The following is a 24,213-nucleotide window of genomic DNA, read 5'->3' as shown; positions in this document are numbered from 1 at the left end:
ACTCTTCAGCTTCCCTTTAAAGACTCTTGCTATGCTTAATGGCAACAGAGAGAGAGAAATGTTTTAGCAAGTGGAAACTTTGTTAAGTGCGTGGAGAGGCTTATGAACTTTGTATCCAGTGAAAAAACAGTACTGCACTTTGCACAGTGCGGCTGATGTTACCACGGAGAGCACCTTTGTCATTTTCATGGTATGCTGTGAAAACTTAAGAAAAACACTTGAGGCGGTCAGTATGTGGAACAATAACAACGAGACAATAAAAAAAAATGTTGATCACATGATAGCACCAATATTGTCACCATTTAGGCTGTGACACATACAACTATACAAACTGTGTGACTTGCCCACTTTCATACACTTGTACTCTATATTTGAAGTAGTAACTTAGCGCGAATAAGACCACGGAAACAAGAAAGACAGACAAGGACAAGTGAAGTACTCTAGTTGGACATTATAGATATTAGAAAGCTACAAGTAAGCATCATGAAAAAAAATGACGGTACTTGAGATGAATGAGACAAAGAGAAGAAGGCACACAGACACCGCTGTACTTTTGTGCCCTCTCCATCTTGTCCTGTTCTTTTGAAGTGCTGTTCTTTTTTTTTTTTTCATGGTACCAACTGGCTGGGAAGTCTGCCCTGCACAAGTGAGCATCTTTGGGGGCAAAAAAATAAAAATTTGGAGCTGTAGTTAAGCAGCAGGCATCATGAGGCACACCAAATATGTTGCTTACCAACTTCAAAATAATAACATCTACAACACAAGACACAAAACTTTATTACAGGACTGGCCGTTAAGGATGAAATTATCATTATAGTGCATAGGCAGACAATGTTTGATAACTATGCTTTGTTGACTGATTTCAGCCTTGGTGAGAAGTACTGTTTTATGGTAATATAATGCTTTGGCAGGATCAGAAGCCTTAGGGAGTATATTTGAAAGGTGGGATACATGGCTTCTTGCTGTTTAAAGCAAATTAGTGCTACAGTCGCAGGTCAATTGTAACATATCAAAGCGATATTGGAATTACCTTAGTGTTGAGGCACCTTTGCTGAATTAATAAATACAGTCGAATCTCGTTAATTAAAATGCCTAATTCAAATTTCTGGTTTATTCGAACTGATGCTGTGGTCCCGTCAAAGTTATGTGTATTCCTATGGGCGAAAACGCCTGGTAATTCAAATGCGCAAGGATTTGCGACGGTTACTTTGAACATACCGCACTTCGACAATGCTCTCAGCAGCGAGCCAAATCATGCAGCGGCGCCTGCGACCAGCATTGCTCTGACCCTGCCATAGACGAAAAGCTTAGGATAGACCCCGCAGTGCCTTGCGTGAAGAAAAATAAAAAACAACCGTGGTGGCGTGAATTTCACCCTCTCTCAAGTGGCAAGGTAGCAGTTTCTGCATCACGCTAGAACAGTGCCTCCATCTGAGCCACATGGAGAAAATGGCAGTGAGCCCTTCTCCTCTATTTTTTGGTCACATGTTAACCTTGGCTGTGGCACAGAGGGAAGCAGTGGCAGAGGCCCAGTCAGTCAGCCCAGTTGTCCAGTGGTGTCGCTGTTCTTGTTGCCGTGAGGTGCTACGTGTTGGCTAGGCTTTGGAGGGTACACGTTAGTTGTCACATTTTCAAGTGTCATGGTGAGCTGGGGCACATATTGCCCACCAAAGGGCCTCAAAATGAAGGTGGGAATTCTACATGTGACAGGTGTCCATAACTGCATTAGTGACAGGTGTCCTGTGATTTGTAAATACCTGTGAATAAATCATCTGGAACTTCCCACTCATCTGTTAGCTCAGTGCACATGCACCACTGCAAGTAAGTCCTCCATTCAATTAGCTTCCTTTAATTCAAGCTTCCTTAAATTCGAACAAATTTTTGGACCTCTTCGAGTTTGAATTATCAAGATTCGACTGTACTATCCTCCAGTGCTCTTCAGGGTATTTGTCAAAGGTGCACCTTGAACTATAGCAGGTGGACGCCGTAGCATCACATAGCACATTACTTAGCAGCTACACACAGGAGTAGCACTTGCATAAACAATCTTTGCAACACAACAGCCTTCAGGGAGGCTGTAGCACAGCAGCATGCATCCGTTACAATGCACAACTTGTTATTAGCATTTTGCATCAGCAGTTGGCACAAGCACTTCCTCGGCTGCATTAGTCATGTCTTCATATTTTTTGTACTTATTAGATTGCAATCATCATAGTGTTTAGCCACAGATTTTATGCACAGTGTTTCTCTTACACCTCTGTGCTTTGCGTCCAGAGGGGTTGTACTATCACAAATTCTTATGTCATGCTTCTGTTCTGTCTGCACATTTCTAGGCCCGAGCCAAGCAGTTACAGATGCACAACATACTGGTGTCACTGATTGGAGAATCATCACCACAGGCACGCTGTTTTGTGACTGAGACGACACTGCTCAGAGATGTGCTACCTTGGTTGTTGTGCATCGTACAGCCAACAATTCGACCGGTGGGTTTTGCCTTTGCAGTATTTGATAGTTGTTTTTCTTCTGTGCAAAGTATACTGTGGCTATAACTACAGCAAGGTCATTACTGTGACCATTCTTTTAGCGAAATTTCCAGGTGAGATAGTTTTTATGAATTTATGGATGAGAGTTCCCAGATGAGATGTTTCACTTACTTTCGGCGCATATATAACCCTTGAATATATAACAGCAAATATATCCAATGAACTATGGACCAACCCAACAGCTGCCATGCCAAACGCAGGAGGGTAGGAAAAGAAAGCTTCACTTCAAAAAAGACACAAAGAAAGCTTGAGGCTTTTGCCACAGAACAATGCAAAATTGAAGTCCCCATCTATGCTCCAGGTGCAGTCAGTAAGGCACACTTCTCAGTCTTAAAGCCAATTTTTCTTACTGCAGTTTTTCATCACATTCAAGCATTAGCAGAAACAATTACAGTTAAACCTCAATATAACAAAATATTTAACTTTTCATAACCTCTTGTTCATAGAACACCATGTATTTAGAACCTCAGTATAATGAAGTGTGTTTGTATGCGATTTGAATATAACGAAATTTCACTTTTGCCACAAAGGAATGCCAAGACAATAAATGGAAACTTCCGTGGATGGAAATAGTCAAATGATTTAATTACAAGCGGCTGCTTGCAAACTCTCCTCTCAAATCGCGTGCCGCATGACAACGGCGACCGCCAAAGTGGCGCCGCATCATGTTCCGTATAAAGTCCAAGTGCAATAAGATCCTATCACACACTGTGTGCTTTAGGTGCGAGGGTGAGACAAGAAAGATGGTGTCTTCATGAGTGCAGTCTTCCTGTGCGAGCAGAGGGAAAGAGGGGGAGGGGTGCAAGCTCGAGCTCGCAGTAATGCTATCAAGAGCGCACATTTTCTTTTCTTCACATTTTCATTTCTTTAACTTCTCATGCATGCAGACTCCTTGAACACATAATTTATAAACACATTATCACTTTTCTCGAGTCTAATAACATTTTATGCAGCGCTCAGCATGGATTTCGTAGTGGTTTTAGCACAGTGACTCAATTAACTGAATTTACACACGACATCAGTTTTGCTCTTGATTTAGGTCCTCAAGTAGATGCGCTCTTCATTGATTTCGCCAAAGCATTTGATACTGTACCACATCCTAAACTATTACATAAACTAAGCCTTATCCTTAACAACCCTCTTCTCGTTGACTGGATCTGTAATTTTCTTTATGATCGTTCACAGTATGTTTCTTTTAATTCATTTAACTCTCCTGACGCATCAGTATCTTCCGGTGTGCCCCAAGGTTCTATTTTAGGGCCATTGCTTTTTGTGCTTTATATTAACGACATTCCAAGCTCTGTTTCAGTAAAAATTTGGCTTTATGCTGACGACTGCATTCTCTACAATGTCATTTCTACACATAACGATCATAACACTCTCAATCAATCTTTTATAAGTTTTTGTGAATGGTGCGAACTCTGGCAAATGAACATTAACTTTAAAAAATCAGTCGCCATGTCCTTTCACAAGCATGCTAATTGCTCATATTTCAATTACTCCTATAAATCCACTTTTCTGCAGCGCGCATATGAATATAAGTATTTAGGCCTCCTTTTCATTTCAAGGTTATCCTGGTCGGAACATATTCTAACAACTTGCAGTAAAGGACTACAAAAAACTTGGTTACCTAGCCCGAACCCTACGTGCTGCCCCCAAAGAAACTAAACTCATTACATACAAAACACTTCTAAGACCTATTCTTGAATATGTGGCTACCATATGGAACCCTTAGAAAATTTCGGACATCCACAAAATTGAACATGTTCAGAAAAAGACGGTTCGTTTCATATACCGCCGTTATGACAATGTTTTCACCATCATCTCATCTGAATATGCTCGGTTTAACCCCTCTTTCCCACCGTCGTCACATTAATTCTCTGAAACTTCTACACTCTCTATTTTACTCTCCACATTATGCTTCCCCTAACACATATCTGAGCCGTGCAAAGCCCCTAATCACGAGAAACAGCAATGACTTAAACTTATGTGTCTTTTTTGCTCGCACCAACACTTTTAAATACAGTTTTTTTCCTAGGACAATTGAACTCTGGAATGACCTGCCTGGTTCCATCCGTTGTTTACAAAATAGAGAATTTGGGGATGCTATTGAGTGCTCCCCTTAGCCATGTTACTCAAATATGCTTCTTTTGTATAGTGATTTGTTTTTTTTTTTTCCCACATTTTGTATTCACCCACTCCTGCAATAGCCCTTCCGGGCTGCAGTATTTGTAAATAAATAAATAAATAAACAAGGTGGGGGGGAAGGGACGAAGTTGGAGCTAAGTTAGCGTGTGCCTCGGCCGTGGCTGCGCATGGCTGTAAGCGCGGCTGAGCACATATGCAGCCGCGCACCCTGCTTTAGAGGTAATCTGCCAGGTGTGCAAAGAGTGGGCGTGCCGAGATGGCGTGGCACAATGCAAGCAGTCTTACTGCACATTTCGTATAAGAGGTTACGTAATTTCTAGTTTCGGTGACACGTTGGAGCCAGAGGCAGATGAAGCATTTGCTCACCGCTGCCAGCGCTTTTCCTGATAGCGTCGTCCCAGTGCGGGCAATGCTATCAGCCGCGGGGACGGAGCACACACGAAAGCGTGGCTGGCTTCACTTAATTCGTACCGCTGAGAAGGTATCATCTATGTACGTGACATCGAACCCTAGCATTCGTTGCAGACTCCCAAATTTATCAAAATGAATTGCTTTCTCATTCAAATTTGCTTTTTTCGATTGCCCGATAATTCGGAAAATTTTGCGGCCCCTTTCCATGTATGAAAGATCTATCGAGGACTGTACTTATTTGCAAAAAAGGTTGAATTTCAATACAACGAAATTTTCATATAACAAAGCACATTGCCAATTTTACCAACTTCGTTATATTGAGGTTTAACTCTACTTTTCAAGTGACCAACTTGTTTCTAGGGCATTTTCTGAGGTGAAATCTTCTGCTGAATGCTACAGCGTAACCAGTCCTTTTTTTTATATTTTGTCATCCGTCTTATAGAAAAATATGTTTTGAAGGCAAGGGGGATGTAATATTCTAGTGGTGTCATTTATAGTGTCTTTTCTTTTTCCTTTGAAAAGTATGGTATAGAAAAATTGGTTCCACAGTAATATAGGTTTGCCATTTTTAGTACTTTTAAATCAGAACACTTCAACCTTTTTTGAGTGATATCTCTTTGAGGAATTATTCTAAATTAGTAAAATACTGCTGCACAGATGCCTAGATTGTTGCTCTAAATATGGCCCCCAATGTTCATAAAGATTGAGTGAGGTGGCATGACATTGCCTTTTTCACTACGGAATTTGATGTTTCTACTAACACTGCTAGGAACTGTAGCCTTGGTGATTCTAAGCTGTGCTTCAGACTGGTGCCAACCAGGTGTGCAGAAGTGGGACATAATGTAACCCCATCATGGGTAGCAGGACGATGCCTGTAGAATTGAAATGTGTCCTGGTTAAGTAGTGTACTGATATGTAATTCATAAAAATCATAATACTCAGGCTCTTTTGCAGCCTTGAATAATTTCCATGGTAGCTGTTAGCGCTGCATGTGTTCTAGCCATTTTTTGTCCCACTGAGCATATGCTGTGCTGATAGCTACCATGGATTCACAATTCTAACTCACCTAGATGAACGCGTTAATCAATAATTTACTGCGATAAGCCAGTTAGCTTGAAGTTCTTTTTGCTCACTCCACTTCTTTCACTGTTTCTGCATGAGCTTCGTCTTCATTTGCAGAATGGTCTGGTTTGGTCCCGCATCGATTCTCCCTACACAAACTCTTGTCTTCACCCTTTCAGTTGCTCCAACTTGAGTGCTTATCTATCCCAATTAGTATTGTCTCACATCCTTGAAAATTTGCACTTCATGTCTTCTGATTTTCAACCCTCATAATTCAAGATTTCTTCATTGCACATTACCCCATTCGCCCTTGACAACGTAAGAGTTGTTGAAATGAGCGTGACAGTATGTTACATTACATGATCAACAGTGGTCGGACAAGGGATGTGTCAGGCTGGAGCCAACATTCCAACAAAGGCACTTGCCTATGTCAGGGCAGCAACTGCTCTCCTTGGCAGCATAATATTGCCGCCGCTTTGCGAGAACAAAAAAACAACCACCACATCCCAACTGCGTTTCAAAGAGCCGCCACGCCGCAAGCATCAAGCAAAGCACCGCAAGGCAACGCTGGGCCGGTGCTGACAGACCGGCGGCTCGTGCGCAAGAATTGGACTGGCACGCGACAGGAGGCGAGAAAGAGGAGAACGACGTTCGAAGAAGTGAAGTTCGAGGGACATTTTTGTTGAGTGCACAGTCAGTTTTTGTTCATGGGCACAGGCTCGCCCAGAATAAATTAGTTTTCATAGAAACGGCTGTCGTAACTGTTGGTTACAATATGCACTAGAATCTTGCTGATACATTCCTGTTACGTAAGTTTTCCCGGCGCCAACGTTTGCAATCGAGGACACAAAAAATGACCCAATAGAGTTACACTCATTTTTTTACCGGTGTATATGTTCCCGGAAAACACGATTTTTTGGCACTGACATTCTGTACATCACCAAACTGCAATCGTATGATACATTTTCCAGCTACTAGATCCCATGTAAACAAAAAAAATGTGTGAGGAGTGCGCGATCGAGAACAATATATAGCTGCCCACCATGGGAGCTTCACCTCAATACTTACCCACCCAGCTTATGTGAAAACGCCGGCGTGCACTCAGTTTTTAATTTCGGTATCAGGAAATCTTCTCCAGGGTCGTCGCACGTAGCATTCACAGCTATCACTGGCAATCCTATTACGATAAGCATTTTCACCTAGCTGTTCCACAGTGTGCGGTGCGGTTGGAAGCATACCGCACACTTTTAATAGGGGATAACCGAAACGCACCGCCGTTCCCTGCCACACACTGCGAACATTTTTTGGCCACTAGATCCCATGTGAACAAGACGCGAGGCGTGTGTGATCGAGAACAGTATATAGCCACCCGGCTCACGTAAAAATGACAGCGCGCACAGTTTCTTATTCCAGTACCAGCAAATCTACGCTCGAGTCGTGGCAAGCCGCATTCACAGCTATCGACGCCAAGCCTACTGTGATAAGCATTTTCAGCTATCTGTTCTATAGCGCGTGGTGCGTAGTGCCATTGGTAATGTGCTGCACACTTTTAGTAGGCGATAATCCAAACATGCCGCTGTTGCCCTGCTGCAGGCGGTGCTATGAGGGCATCACGTTTCACTTCGGCTGCATCCAGTGTCGCCCACCAGATCGATTTCGTTTCGGTTTCCTGACACCCTCTTAAAACACCGCACTATAGGAAAACAACAAAATGCGTCTCAGGCCTCTGGAGCACCACCAGCTTGACGCGTATCGGCATCTCGGGCTGCAACGATCCGCACAACATTTAGCATTACATGTAGATATCAACAGTAGTTGAGTCTGTCAGATTTTTTTAATTGTACGTTTTTGGTTGTACGTTTTTGCAGTTGGTACGTTTTTCCTCAAGTTTTTTTCCAAAACGTATGAACGAGGTTCTACTGTATTCCTCTCTCTTCCCTCTAGCATGACCGAAAGTTGAGTAAATTGGTAGGGATTCTTGATAAGCAAGGACGGGTGTGCAAACATGGACACGAGAAATAACACAAATGCTATCAACTGAAAGGTTGCAAAGTAGTGGAAAAGAAGAAATATACAAAAGTTATCTGTGCATGCTCATGGGAAGGCAGCACCAACCTGCCAATCATGGACTCGTGTGGGCACTTGTGAAATATAACTGTTTAGGCATGACAACTCTTCCGCCTTTCAGTAACATGTCTCCAATCCACAACCCTCAACGGTGGAGGAGAATAAGCAGGTATGTAGAGTAGGCTGAAGGAAGTTGAAATGTTCAAAAGGGTAGAGTGGAGGGGGAGGTGGTGATTGTAAGATGATTTGGGGTGGGGAGTTTTGCTGTTCTGTATCCTATATATACTTTCATGCCTGCCCATAGGTGCAAAGAGTGCAGGGTGCTGGCTGTCATGCATAGTTTTGATGGTGCCAGCCCAAAATAGAAAAGAAGATTCTATAGTGCAACGCACGCTATAGCTGGCCTTTTTCTATGCAGCTTCAATCACTTTATCGTATCTAAGTGGCAGTAATACCTACACTGGCACGAACAGTCTGCCACAAAAAATATGTGTACGAGAAACAAGCATAAGTGATTGCTCTCATATGTCCCTAAGATGCTTCCTTGCACTTTCACATATTGAAGCTTTATTACAAGCCAGCCAAGCAAAAAAGCACTATGAAGTTTGAAAGGGAAGCACAAACACAAGTAATGGCGTCATTTGCAGTGACAGCTTGTAGACCATCCGTGATAATGGCTTCTGTGCAAACATTTTGGCAATGTCGTTCACGTACATTACATAAAAGGCAAAGTTAGTTAGCAGAGGGTGGAAAAACTTAGGATCATCTCAAACAACTTGTTATGATTGGGACCTGAATATTTGAAGACTTCACGCTGTTGCAGTACTTGAGCACGGTTTTCGCAGAGGTCATACACCAAAAGTTGTGATCTTGTGTTCATGATCAAATGACACTGATCAGACACCTAGAATAACTAGCAGTTCGAACTTTCAGGACGCAGTGTATAGTCGACAATGTTTCCTCTAATGTTGAAATGCAGCCACTATAATCTTGTGACTGTTAGTGAAGATGCGCAGAACAAGAAAGCAGAGTGATTCAGTAGCTTTTAATATATGGCCCTTGACGATATAAACTCTTGACCAATGCAGTTCTTTGTATAAAGTATGTTACTGAAATTCTAAAGGCGAAATAAGAGTGTGTTTAGTACGAAGCACAACTACGAAGTTGCTAGGACAAGCTCATCAGTACTTTTTCTGGGAAGTTTATGCCTATAGTCGACTTCGCAGATGAAAGTGCCTTTTTGCTTTATGTACAGCAGCCATTGCTTTACACTTATTGCTATATCCTTTATCCTCATCTGCTACTTTATCCAGTGAAACAAGTTTTGTCCAATTTTAGTAAGCATTTAGACGTGCATCTGCTACCTTTGCACCTTTTCTGCATGCTGGCCACGCAAATGCTTTGATAGCACCGCTAGAGAGGGTGCTGTCAGCCCAGAATAGAAATGCAAGGAGGGCAGACCAGACAATGAGGTTGAACACTGCTTCCAGAGCAATTGTACGGGCACAGAAAGTATGTATATAGGATGTATATAGTATGGCTATGGCTGTTCGTTCTTCAAAAAGAAAGGTAAGGTGACGAGAACGTGAAAGACAATGTTTTTGTCACGCCTGCTTCTTCCAGTACAGCTTACATGCAGACTGCAGTATTCTCGGGATGTCCTGTGTCATCTACTAAGCCTTTCTGCACAGTTTCAGTGTCTCTCATGCTTTCGAAAGCTGTGTGCAGTGTAGTGTGGACAATGAGTGCAAAATATTCATTCAAGTTTTAGGTGATACTGCTTACTCATAATTTAGAGACACTGGTTATAAATGCTGTAGCACCAGAATGTGACATAAAATTACTTGCGTTTAAGATACTCAAGGCTTAGTTGGTGAAGTATATTCAGCTTAGAACAGGGCAAGTTACATTTATGTTACAGCAGACTTTTATTTACGGGGCTCTGGTAAATTTGGCTTCTAGGCCCTAACTGACAGCAGTACAGTTCCTTCGTATTTTGCCTTCTGCTGTTTAAATATTTAAAAAGGACAATTATTTACAGAAATATTTTTCTTAGCTATAGGCTGGACCGTACTTGAATGAAAATGCAAGTTTGAATTGAATCTTTATATCTTCTCTGGAAAAAAAAAATGAGAAGAAGCTTTATACAGAAAGAACTAAAAAAAAAATACCGTAGTGAACATTAGGAGCCTCAGCGCTGTTGTTTCATTGTGGAAAATTGGTCGAAGCACAAAGAAATCCAAGCTGGAGGCACTTGCTATGAGTACACTTGATAGACGTTTTTGGGGAGAACCTTCGTCTGCAATTGCCAGCTGTTGGTTTGGATAGCAGTAAAACGAGTTATTTTCTCAGTTTTGAACTGACCCTGTGCACTTGTGTAAGGTTTGTTGTTCCATGAAACCACTTATACTAGAACTCTCAATATAGTAAATGTTTAGCTCATTCTGAATTGATTTGCTATAGCGGTGTTCTACTGCACTCTGTCCTGCACAAAGCCAGTTTTGTTGCAGATGTGGCAATCTTATGTAAGTCACTACTGTTTATTCCTGCAGACTGTGGCATGTAACCACAGTGAGCCAAGAATGTGGAAGCATATGTCTGAGTGTGCACAATGCATCCGCATTTTATACAATATGCACGTCCTATGAAGCACCTATCGTTATTTGTCAATATTCAAACTTTGTTGCGTTTCTGATGGCTTAGGTTGTCCAATGACTACTCAAACATAGAAAATATCAGCATCCCTATCAATGAGAGAAAATTGGTCAATTCATTTTTATATTCATGGATAACCGTGGAGTTCCTCAAGGCTCTGTGCTTATGTCATTGCTTTTCAACATTGCCTTTGGTGTGGAAACTGCATGATGTACAAAACATCAGGTTCCCCATCTACGTGGATGATGTCACGCTGTGGTCCACAAATTGGGACATGGCTACGCTATGCCAATACCTACAGGAAGCCGTAGATGTCCTTCATACGTACACTCAAGCTGCTGGTCTCAAAGTTTCAGCCCAGAAATTGTGCTATATGCATGTTCACATGTCGCTAGTAAGGCTGGCAGAGAGCAGATCTCTCAGTCTGCCTTTACACTGAAGGTTGACGCAACATACACACTGCACACCAAAGAACTGCGCATGCTTGGGCTTGACATTCAGAAGTCTGGACGTCGTTTACAACATTGCACTTGGTGCGCAGGATCACGTCGAAGAGTGGAGGTGCATGTTACACACAGATACACATAAGACTGTGGTACACACAAGGTATACAGGAGGCACACACGAGGTACACGCAAGACTGTGGCTCACAGTCTTGTGTGTTCAGTTCTGCAGCCACGCATTGTAAACAGGTGCAGTTTCACAGACTCACTCCGCAGCAGTGATCCAGACTGGAGGCTGTGAATAAAGATGCTGTGAGAGAAATCACAGTGCTTCCTTGCCTTACATCAATTCCCATTCTGCTAGAACACGCTTAACAACATTTCAGAGCTGGTGACACAATGTGAACGGGGCAGGGTAATAAAGGAATTCCAAAATGCTGCAGTAGTGGCACTTCAGTCGCATTTTTCTGGATTACCTCCGCAGACTACGTTGAAAGAGACCTTCCCTCGTGGTGTTATACAACATTCACCACAAACAAAACTATGAGACTCCATTGACATGACCATCGAGTTGCTCCTAGTGATACTGTCCCTGAGAGTCACTGTGTCATGTACACGCATGTGACGGCTTCCTCGTGTGGAGGACGAGATCTCACCCCACAATTACATTTTCCCTCACCTACGAGTCAGAAATGCCCAACTCATTAATACTTGAATTGCAAGTCGTACACGATGCCATCAAGACAATTATTACAGTACCCAACACCAGAAGAGCGTAAATTACACTTACTCACCCCAGTACCACGGGTAGACACTATCAGGGTCCTAGGAATGCTTATCGAGTCGAACGGGGCCAATGGAGCCACCCTCAAGCGCATTTTTTCCAAGACCGAAAGCGCCCTCAGCCTGATCAGAAGAATCGCCAAGAGGTACCGCGGAATCAGGGAGGACAATCTGATCCAGATTATCCACGCCTTCGTGCTATGCCACCTCGCTTATTCAGGGGCTATGCACAACTGGCTCGTGTCGGAGCGCAACAAGATCAATGCCCTAATCAGAAGAGTCTTCAAGCTTGCCGTCGACCTTCCCGTCCGAACGCACACAAAAGACCTCCTCAATTTGGGAATTCACAACACGTTCGAAGCAATCGTTGAAGCCCAAGAGTTTTCCCAGTTTTTCAGACTCTCCGGTACCCCAGCGGGCTGAGCCATACTTGGCAAGGTGGGACGTAACCCCACGGTCATCAGTCCCAATGCTGTGAAGCTGCCCAACGACGTGAGATCCAAGATTTACATACACCTGCTACCACGCAATATGCATCCCACCTACAAGGAAGGATGAAGACGCGCCAGGGGTAAAGCTCTGCTCGCCAGTGCCCGCTTGAACAAGGACCAAACATGCTTCGTAGACGCTGCTTCATACGTTCAAGAAGAAGCCTTCTCCTCAGTGGTCATCGACTGTGATTCTAAAGTCCTTAGCTGCGCTACCATCCACACTTCTAGTTCCAGCGTTGCAGAGCAGGTTGCTATTGCTCTTGCATTGACGAACAGTGTGCATGACACTATTTATTCAGATTCCAAGGGCACTGTAAGGGCCTTTCAGATGGGAATGGTGGCTCCCCAGACCCTACGTATCATCCAAAGTGCTAAAGACATCAAACATCACTCTTTGGCCTGCTTTCCTGCGCACCTGGGAGCCATTGAGGGTGCCTCGATCAACCCCAACAAGGAGGTGCACTCAGCTGCACGAGGTTTGACTGACTATGCACTGGGTAATGCGTCCTCTCCTGGGTGACTCGAGCCTCTCTGCTTGTATAACAAAATTTGCAAACATAATTATCTGTCAAGAAGACTCCTGCCTTTGCCGCACTCCTCGCTGTGTAGGGCCCAGGCAGTCACTCTCAGACTTCTGCAAACAAGCACTTACCCGAGCCCCGCGGCGCTGCACACAATGTACCCCGAACGGTTCCCAAGCCCGGACTGCTCTTTGTGTGGTGATTATGCAGACTTCCAGCATGTCCTGTGGGGATGCGCCTCTGCCGGTCCCCCTTTCACCCAAGAGGAAATGATGAAGCTAATTGGGGCCCAGGATCAGACCTCTCAAGTCCTGGCAGTCCAGAGGGCTCACGAGAGGGCCGTCAGGTTTCACCTGATGGTCCCCGAGTGGGCCTAGCCAGGTGACGTTGAGTTTGCTTGCGTCTATTGTGGACCAAATAAAGTTGTTTCACTCACTCACTCACTCACTCACTCACTCACTCACTCACTCACTCGCTCGCTTGCTCGCTCGCTCGCTCACTCACTCACTCAGTCAGTCAGTGCAGTGAGACGCCTTAAACGTGTAACAAGAACCCTACAAATCTGTCAAAAGATTCACAGACTCCACAAGTCCTCACAGCTTAGCATTGAGGTGCAATGGGTACAGGGGTATGGTTGGAATCATTTCAACAACATGTGGTCAGACCACCTGGCTCAACCACCTGCCTCATCCGAGTCACCTTTGTCCCCTCTGTCGGATCTCCACACTCTGCACAAAGCACTGAAATCTAGCCTCCGACAGGACACATGGACCTTGATTCTCCCGTGTGTCTGTTTTCTTCCCTGTATCTTTAGCCGGGCTCACGAAGTATCTCTTCAGAGGCTTTGGGCTAGAGTGGCCTTTACACCATCGGTCACATCTGATTGTAGGTCGACAAAAAATAACCAAGGAACATGTCCCAAGTGCTAGGTTCCTCTGACAATGCTAAATGCTCGACACCTGCTTTAGATGTATCCTGAAACAAGGGTGATCCGACTCCAGAATTTAAGAGGCTGGACTGAAGCCAGACCTACCTGGAAACTATCATCGTTTGGTGATGTACAAGTTTGCAATGATACTGCTGCAGTTCTTGCACAATGCAGAGTTGAAAGCTTTTAATAAATTTTTTTAAAGTTCTTTATGCCTTGCAGCAAATCCTTCCAAATAAATAAATAATAAATGAGTACTATTTAGTATTTTAGTATTTAGTATTTTGCGACTGAGCTGTGCAGCTTCATTAGGCAAGATGGCTGTTATAATGTATTTATGACTTGCCATTCCAGGTGAATATGCAGCTGTTTAGCAAAGAGGAGCGCCAGCAGCTGCAGCAGGTGATTGCTGTGATGTCCTCATTTAGCATCACCTACCAGCAGACCAGAAATGTTGATGGAGTCTACCAGTACAGCCTTGAACCGTTAGTATCCCAAAGCTTTTGTTCTTTTCTTTCTTTATTTTTTGGGGCTGTGGAGGGGGGAATTGAAATGTTTAGTATGAGTGCAAGAATACATTGTGTTGAGCAGCCTGCTCTTGCTCCAGAGCGTGCTAGTGAGTCTGTGCAGCTGCTTTTATCTTCCTTCTGTAGGTATTTTAAGTAAGACCATACACTGGTATATTGAACAAAAGAATAAAGTAAACAATATTGCAGTTTACAATAAAAACAGGAACAGCGCAACACAGGACGAGCGCTGACTAGCAACCAAATGCTTTATTTGCAAAAGCAGCATATAAATACATCATGAAGGTGACATAAATAATAGAAAAATAAGGATAAGTGTCAGCCACAAAAATAATCAGTTTCTTTTGTTGAGAGCGTGAGGGACGCAGAGCTGACGCACGCATCGCCACTTTTGAATATGCAAAATGCTTTGCTGTTGCTGAAGTAAAGATGCAGCGCAACAATGGTAAGGAAGAGAAAAGAGACAACTTGGCCCCAGTCTGTGTCTCTCCCTTTTTGTCCTTGTCTCGTTGTGTAACATCTTTCCTTTAGAATAGTGAGCCAAGTAGTATAGCAGTAAGTTTAATTGAGATTGCAGTTGTTTGCTGTTTGAATTAGAGGTGGGCAAATAACAACTTTCTCGAATACAAATAGTAAGTATTGAATATTGAAGCGAATATTGCATGGCCAAATGCAGACACATATATTTACAGCAGGAATACTTATTTTGCTAAAATAGGTACCATGCCTCCCAAAACTTAAGAGCCTGGTTTGCAAACAATCTTTCCAAAAAATATAGGCTGCTGTATAACCAACTTTTAAAAAACACTGAATAAATGGTTGCCGTAAAAAGGCCAGAAGTTCTGGAAAAGAAAAAAAGAAACTGGCTGGAGGAGTTGTGTTCCGCAGACACATGTAAAAGGGCCCTTTGCAAGGAAAATATCACAGGTTGTAGCATGAAAGCTGAAACTGCTACATAACGTGAGTGTCAACACCACCAAAAAATGCACGAAAATGAAAATTTTAGCACAGATGGTTGAGCCACCACCCCGGGAAAATGGTAAACTAGGTTCGATCCTCAGACCAGGATAAATTTATCCGTGTCTGTGAAGCTTTCTTTCTGAGAGGCCTATATGGGTTTCATTTGTAGCTTCATGCTACAGTTGGGCGGCTGAAAATTTTCACGTTCATGAACTTTCCTTCACGTTATGGCCTTCTGCACTATTGATTTGACCTTAATGACGAACTGCAAGCAAAAATAGCGGGTTGTCATGTAGGCTGCTGCCACAAAACTGAAAGCAAAGCTTGCATTACCCATATTGTTTCTGCATTGCTGCGAAAACTTTTGCCATTGCCTCATTTATAATAATTTGTGATAGCTTTTTGAGCAGACAGAGAACAGTGACCAGTCATTAACAATCAGCTGTTGCGAAATATTTGATCAGTTTTGAATATTCTAAAATACTGAATAGTTATTTTTTGAATATGAATAAGAATAGTTAGTGTGTACTATTCAATTCGTATTTGAAACTTGGAATATTCACCTACCCCTATTTTTAATGTTTAGGACTTTTTCAGCCAAGCAGAATGCACATACGAGAGCAGATCCAAAAGTTCTCAGACTTATCTATTAAAAACGAAGCACAGCCAATAAATTTATTGACTTCCTTCCATGTACTCCCCTCCAGTGTCAATGCACTTGTCTCAGCAGGATTTCAATGATTAAAAGCACTCCTCGTGGCCATATTGTGTAATGTCCTTCACTGCATCCCTCGTTGCCCCATGGATCTCGGCTACCATTTCCAATTTCTTTCCCTTTAGCTTGGTCTTCAGTTTGGGAAAGAAAAAAATAATTACAGGGAGCAAAGTCTGGTGAGGAAGAAGTGTGTGGAACCACGGCCTTCTTTGTAAATGCAAAAGATTTTGAAGAATGAGTGAGGGGACTGGTACACTGTCATGATGCAGCATCCGAAAATCTTTGCTCCACATATAAAGACATATTTGCTGAACTTTGTTGCTAAAATGCCTCAGGACATAAGGTGGCCGCTCTCTGGTGCACGATTTGAGAGGTGCGTTCGCAAGCAACCACATGTAATTCAACCAGTTGACCATCTGCGTCCGTCCCCGCAGGGGCGTCTGCATCAGCAGGCGTTTGGTGTGTTGCGACACCACGTACCCGAGCACACGGGGGTTAGACCCTCCCATGTCTAATTGTGCGCGGCTTAGCCATGTATTGGGAAAAGGGGATCCTGGGGGTTGAGCCAATGCTGGGTCTTTGGGCCTTTACGGCCCCTCAGTGGAAGCAACACACCCCTTTGGCCGCGGCTTCACGTAGATGGCCCTCCCGGGCTGACCCACCCGGGGAAATCGGTAGTTGCCTTTTCCTGTCTCTCTCTCCCTCTAACCTTCGTCTTTTTCTCACTTTCCATCTTTCCTGTCTTCTCCTGGCTTCCCTTTACTTCCAATTTTCCAGGCAGCAAGGGTTAACCTTGTGTGAATAGCCAACCTGGGTTATTTCAAATTTGGTTATAGTGATGACGTACAGCTGGCGTTTGCAAGACCTGTTTTACAGCTCCTGTAGGGCTCCATGGTGGGTGGCTGGCGTTCTTGCCGAAAACTACATTTTTCTATGGCAAGTTCCTTTCCTCCACTTCCTAATCGCCCTCAAAAAAGAGGGCACACCGAAGATGTGTTCCAGTTCTTTGGATGTCAAAGGCTGAACTTTCCGCAATATCATGTCATCCACTCAGAAAAATCCGATAAGCAAGTACGAAATATCTCCCCTTTTCTAGTTTCCAAGTCCTTAACTGATGTCCTTGGTCCAGGCATCAAGGTATCAAGGATGGCAAGTGGTGATCTCCTCTTAGAGCTGCATGATCAGAAACAATACGAAAAGTTGCCCAGTCTAGTGTCATTTGGGGACGTTCCATTGACAGTAACTCTATACCGCACTCTGAACACCACCCGCGGCGTTGTCTCTGATGATGATTTGCTCCAGCTGACAGAGGCTGAGCTGTTGGAGGGCTTCAGTGAGCAGAATGTTGTCAATGTCACAAGAATTAAGATGAGAAGGGATGGTAAAGAAATCCAAACGAAGCACCTAATAATCACCTTTGGTTCAAGTGTCCTGCCCGAGTCAATCGAGGCCGGGTACATAAAGCTCCGTGTTAGGCCATACGTGCCAAATCCCCTCCGATGTTTCAAGTGCCAGCGTTTCGCCCACAGTTCGCAGAGCTGCTGAGGCCATCAGACTTGTGCGAAATGCACTGCCCATGAACACACCTCTGAAGCTTGTGAGAATTCTCTCCACTGTGTAAACTGTGATGGGGAGCACGCCACGTACTCGCGGTCATGCCCATCCTGGAAGAAAGAAAAAGAAATTGTAACAATCAAAGTAAAAGAGAATATATAATTCAAGGAGGCACGCAGGCGGGTTTCATACCTGCCTAAGAAAAGCTTTGCCGATGTGACGCGTCAGGGGGCAGCGACACAAAGGCTTCCAGCGGCTGTCCGACCCACAAGCAGTGAGTCGGCAGTTAGGCCATCTGCCCCCGCGGCGGCTGCAGCTAGCGCTGCTCCACCAACCCAGCAGAAGGAACCATCGACCCCGAAGGTGGGCGCAGCCTCGGCTGCCTCAGCCTCCCCGGCCCCTTCCAGCGCTGGCAACAGCCGGCATAGCTCAATCCCACAGGCAGCCCCATCGCCGGCAGCCCCAGCGCCTAAGGAGTGGCGAGGCTCCTTCGAACCCTCCAGAAAGGGCAAAATCCCCGTTACAGGACCTCGAAAGAGCTCTGTAATCTAAGGCTTCGCTTCCGTTTCCGTGCACACAGGACCAATTTACTTTAAATATGGATACACAAATCATTCAATGGAATGTCAGAGGTCTTCTTAGAAACCTTGATCATGTGCAAGAACTTATCCACAAACACAATCCAAAAGTGCTGTGTTTACAGGAAACACACTTAAAATTGAAAAACACAAACTTCCTCCTGCAGTATGTTACGGTTCGCAAAGATCGCGATGATGCTGTCACATCATCGGGCGGTGTTGCCATTGTTATTCATAAAAGCATAGCGTGTCAACGTTTGCAGCTACAAAAGCCCCTTGAAGCAGTGGTGGTTCGAGTTGTTCTCCTAAACAAACTCATCACCATTTGCTCGCTTTACATACCCCCACGTTACCAATTAAACATGAATTCCAGTCCTTTGTAGATTAATTGCCAGAACCTTATGTTGTTCTTGGCAATTTCAATGCACACAGCAGCTTGTGGGGATACTCTCGTATCGATGTGCGAGGTCGTCTTGTTGAACAGTTCCTTTTTTCTTCTGGTGTGTGCCTTCTGAATAAGAAGGAACCCACAGATTACTGTCTTGCAAACAGAACCTTTTCTTCAATTGATCTCAGCATAGTTCTGCATAGCATCTATACTGCCTGAACTCGAATGGGAAGTTACGAACAATCCTTACGGGAGCGACCACTTCTTTATACTGCTAAGAACATATAAAGAAAATGAATATCCACCACAGGCTCCTAAATGGAAGGCTGCTATTGGCCAATAGCTGACATCACTAAAGAAAGGTATTTTGATCAATGCACTTCTTACTACTGTTACTGTGTATATTTATTGATGCAGTTTAATAAAGAGGATGAAGTAAGCAAAAATTTGCATTTCAAATTTCAATAGGAATTAGTATGTACTTTCGGAAGTACAACTATTGTACTATCGCCAGCTATCGTCTGCTTACACTTGGCTGCACCCACTCGTGTAGGAATGAAACTTTGGCCACACTACTTTTCAGTGTCGTAGCTTTCGGGTCTAATTAAATTCAATAGTTGTGAACACTCAACTAGCCTCGAACCACGCAAAACTTAAGGCCAGACGAGACATACATTTGCGCTCACTTCTGGCTGCTCCTGGTTAGACGCCTTAGCAGACTTCACTTTGTAGTGAACTATTGCGCAAAATGCGAAATTTGAATGTGGCCTCTACCTGTTGTTCAATCTGGTACAGGACAAAGCTGATTCGCACCACATACCGTAGCAGAGCCAGACTGGAGCAAATAAGCGTGAGAATGCATTCTAATCCTGTCGGGCACATACCGTATTTACTTGCATAATGATCGCACACGCATAATGATCGCACCCCTGAATTTTGTCGTCAAAATTGGATTTTTTTATTTCCCGTGTAACGATCGCACCCTGAGCTTGCCGCATCGATATGTCGTGTGCCAAGTCTAGCTAATGATGATCGTGCTTACCATCTGTCGAATGCTACGCGAACAACTCTTCAAGACATACCAGGCGGTTTGCATGCACCAAACATTCTTAAGCAGATGCCCCATTTTCATTCATCACTTTCCGCACTTCCATGAAAAGAAAAAGCTACAGCCAAACTTGCCTTGGCTTTATTATGTGTAGGCTTTATAATGGTTGTGGTCAACAACAACAACAAAAGAAGGCGCCTTTCAATTCTTCTCGTCTGCACTCATGGGCACGCAACAAGTCGCGAGCGGCAACGATAGTAGCCACGTTTACACTGATACGTAAGAAGTGTACCCTATTCATATGCCGACGCTCGTAACACAGCTAAGATATTCACACACCCTTAGCGGAAACTTTCTGTGTTAGGATAGTAGTGAAGACAAATGCCGCAGTTTCCGCAGCATGCCCGCCATGTGTTTCTATGTCACTGGCAGCTAAGCACGCCCATCTCTGTTTCTGTCCCCTCAAAGTGGACATGGCTACGTTATTGCTGCAAACTTGCCTATATTAACGATATTATTCATTACTGATACGGATGAAACTGTTTCAGTGCACGTAATGTACACGCGAGAATAAAAAAATCATGTTCGACGCGTTCGGCTTGCTCCACCGGCTACGATTTTCGTTTTGGTGTCCCGCACTGTTACAGCAGCCAGTTGCAGCAGCAGCTGCCTCTTTGTTGACCTGTTGTCATCCCGCAGCAAATGTGGGATGAAAGAAGAAAATTTTTTTTCGCAGGAAATTTGACCCACGTAATGATCGCACCCCTGAATTTGCATCATTTTTTTTTACAAAAAAGTGCGGTCATTATGTGAGTAAATATGGTAGTTCAGCACCACCATTGCACATAGCTGCATATGCAGCGTAGCGTAGATACCACAGCCAATGCGGGGTTTCCTGACGAATGCACTTGCTGAGCTACTGTGGTTCGCTGAGGACAACAGCGGGCTCCGTATGGTATCTGCTGGTAGCGCGACTCAAGGCTGAAGCACCAACATAATCACGCGAGCGAATATGAAGGTGAAGTTTGTTTGACCCTTGGAAATTGTGTGATAGTCTAGAGATAAGTGCAAGAGGAAATGTGCTACTCATGTCACTCGGTGCGAGAATAGCAGTGCGTAGCTGTCTAGTACACTGTAGCACAGCAAAGGGATGAGACACCAGGAAATCAACTGTAAGCTGAAAGATAGCCTCTGAGCTTGGCGCGTCTATGTGAACATCCAAAATAAAACGTGAACTGCAGGCCATGGGGACTTTCAGTAGGCAGAGCGTTGTGGGCACCACTCTGCTGTGCTGTAGCCTTCGCAGTGCAAGGCACTGAAGAAAGGCTGGGAGCAACACGAAGGGCATCACAGGCGATCACAGGAGCGGAGCCAATGACTCCACTTCCGCTATACGCTTTGAAGTACTTTTTGTGGCAAACTATTTCTGAAATAGTCTGTTTTAAAGTCAAATGCATTTCTTGACTTCGATAAAAAGGGGTTCTGGACTCCTTTAAATACTTTATATTGAAAATTTTGTTATACTGAAGTTCATTATATTTACGTATAACTATACTGATAACTGTACAATGCAGTGCACACTACAGTGGATGAATGCCCTATCAATATTTATAGCCATAATTTCCAATGTTTGGATTGAATTAATGTGTACCTGCGCACTTCACATAAATGCATGACACAGAATATTATATTTGTTTAAGCTTCATTCACCGACACATACTCTGTAAAGCAATGTAAAACATTTAGTTCACCATCATGTTAGGTGCAGAATTCATCAAAAGAAATACATTAAGACTGTCATCACATGGCAAAGAGAACCATGGGAAATCCTAGGCGGTTGTCTTCATTATGGCAGACTTGAGTTTTCAGTCCTATTGAACATTTAAAATGTTGTTAGCAGACCAATGAAAGTCTAACAATGAACTGTGCTGATGCAGCATTACCCATGTTAATCTGCCCATTATCACACAGAGTATTGGCATCGGAATGGTCTCCAAGATCTGTCCTTTTTGCTGTCCAATCATGGAGACCATATTATCTGCACAGTGCTATTGTTCTCTGACAGTATATGGCACCACTGCCATATCAACCGTGAGATCTTTTTAAGTTATCAGTTCTTGGCTGCAGGCGCAGTTTTCTTGTGACATCTGAAGAAATCGGGCCAATGCTGCCATGTTTATAGGTGCTTCACATCATGCAATAAAAGCAGTAGGAATTTCGCTGGGTTGGTTACCCACCATGGGGACGTGGTGGCTTCGACATTGTGCTGCTAAGTCGGAGGGCATGGGATTGAATCCCGGCAATGGCGGCCACATATCCATGTGGGAGAAATGTAAAAACGCTTGTGTACTGTGCATTACATGCACATTAAAAAACCCGAGTTAGTCAAAATTAATCAGGAGTCTCCCACTATGGCGTGCCTCATAATCATGTCTTTGGCATGCAGAACCCCAGAATTTAAATTTTTCGCTAAGTTGAAGGAAAAGATGAACAGTCTTTTGACCAAGAATGCAGATTATCTGCTGCTTGTTCTGAAATAATGTTTGTCTCAGGTGTTCATGAGAGTGTTGTTTAGTGAGTAGGCTGGTTTACCATAATTAAGAGGTGTTTCGGGTGCCTTTATAGATTGATAAGGCTGACTTCAGTATTTCTGATCTCACACCATTATATTAACCCAATTTTATGTGACATTCTCAAAACTTTCCTGCAGTAACATTGAAGAGCTCGTGCAGTTTCCTGGCATTGCACCACAGCAACAGCTCCCGTATGCTACGAAGCAGCTCATTGCTAGGGAGGTAAGCATGGAATGTGGTGTGGCAGCCATATTGTATCACTGCTCGTTTGCAACAGGCAGAATTTCCGGACTGTTATTTTGCTTTTTTTTTCAGCACCTTGACAGAATTGACACCTATTAGCGTTACTAGTGCACAGTTTTAACTCCGTGATGACTCGGTAGCTATGACATTCTGCTGCTGAGCAAGAATTGATGGGTTTGATTCCTGGCCTTTGCGACCACATTCTATTGGTGGCAAAATGCAACAACACTCAGGGTGCGGTGCCTTGCGCATACATTCGGAGCCCTATACAGTGAACTCTCACTTGAGTGAACTTCAAGGAACCGAAGGAAATAGTTCACTTAACTGAAAGTTCACTAAACTGAATATTCACTAGACCAACATAAGACATGGATGGCATACATAGTCAAAAGTTTGAAGTGCAATTCATGGAGACAAAGACATGGCATCCACAGTGTTAGAAATGTGTGAAATGGAATTTGTACATATCAACAAGTACAAGGTTCATAACAGTTATAATGCTGCCTTTCTCACTTAGAAAAAAAAATCTGTAATCTTCTTCTGCACTTGTACTTTTAAAGCACAGGAAGTAACAAAACTGTCCAAAGAGTCAATGTTTTTGTACACTTCTGGCACAGCTTGCTGTTGACACAAAGTCTCTCAACTTTCCAATGTGCCTATACAACCTCAGCTAGAGGGCTTGAAACTGGCTCGGCAGTTGCCTCTTCTTCGTCTCTTCATCGTTTTTTCTTCGAAAGAGACGACGACGATGCCACGACTCAACAAACACACACCACGTGGTTTGTGGTGTGACAGATCGCCGCTTTGTTCTGGCGGCGTTGTAAGCACCAGCGATGTTACTTTGGTCATGGCCTCCGAGATTACATGCTTGCTCGTTTTGTGCGGGCAATCTCGGAGGCAATGCCCCGTTGCCGTTTGTTTTTCGCGCCGCCACTTTGGCCCAGGGGCGTTGTAGCGCCAGCGACGTTACATTGCCGTTGGAGCAGCGGTTTGATGAGGGCGGGCATCGGTACTGATCGTAAAAATAAGGTCCTCTGAGCGAGTTTGTTAAACTGAAGTAATGACTGTTCCAAAATTCGTTTAAGTGAAACACTTTTGCATAGAATCTATAAGAAAACTGCCGGGGATTTTTAAAAAGTTTGTTATTCTGAAATATTCGATAAACCGACGTTCGTACAACTTAGAGTTTACTGTACTATAGCCTCTGTCATAGTTCATGTTGCTTATGGACATTAAACCTCACAACAGCAATCAATCAATTAATGTAGTGCTGTGCGGATTGATCATCATATCTGCTACACATTTCTTAAGTGGCTCTATTGTAGCTATTGCCTAGTTTTAGAAAAAATTTGTCGGGGTGTTTTCTATACTGTCAGTAGTAGCATCTACCATGCTTATTGCTAAATTGGTCATCACAAGTGTTTGGGGAATTTGGTAGTCAAACAACACATACAGTTGGATATTACAAAAACATATGACACTTTTTTGTTACACTGCAGTCAGTTTCTAATCTCCTCCTTTTGAGAGGGCTGTGATTTTATTTGAATCATGTTTGCTGGAATAAATTCAGTCATA

The 24,213-nt window shown here is 43.6% G+C and overlaps 1 protein-coding gene across 1 annotated transcript in view; it reads left to right on the top strand.

The window, feature by feature from the left end:
- The window catches only part of cutlet (chromosome transmission fidelity protein 18 homolog), a 116,062-nt gene that overhangs the window by 73,355 nt on the left and 18,494 nt on the right, over nucleotides 1-24,213 (top strand). The window contains exons 17-19 of the mRNA XM_075687099.1: nucleotides 2,334-2,483; nucleotides 14,407-14,537; nucleotides 22,533-22,617. Coding sequence (XP_075543214.1) covers nucleotides 2,334-2,483; nucleotides 14,407-14,537; nucleotides 22,533-22,617 — 366 coding nt within the window. The remainder of the gene's footprint in view (nucleotides 1-2,333; nucleotides 2,484-14,406; nucleotides 14,538-22,532; nucleotides 22,618-24,213) is intronic.

This window comes from Dermacentor variabilis, chromosome 1, assembly GCF_050947875.1.
Source record: "Dermacentor variabilis isolate Ectoservices chromosome 1, ASM5094787v1, whole genome shotgun sequence".
Lineage (NCBI taxonomy): Eukaryota > Metazoa > Arthropoda > Arachnida > Ixodida > Ixodidae > Dermacentor > Dermacentor variabilis.
Note: the sequence above shows the minus strand (reverse complement) of the source record. Positions and strands in the feature narration are given on the sequence as shown.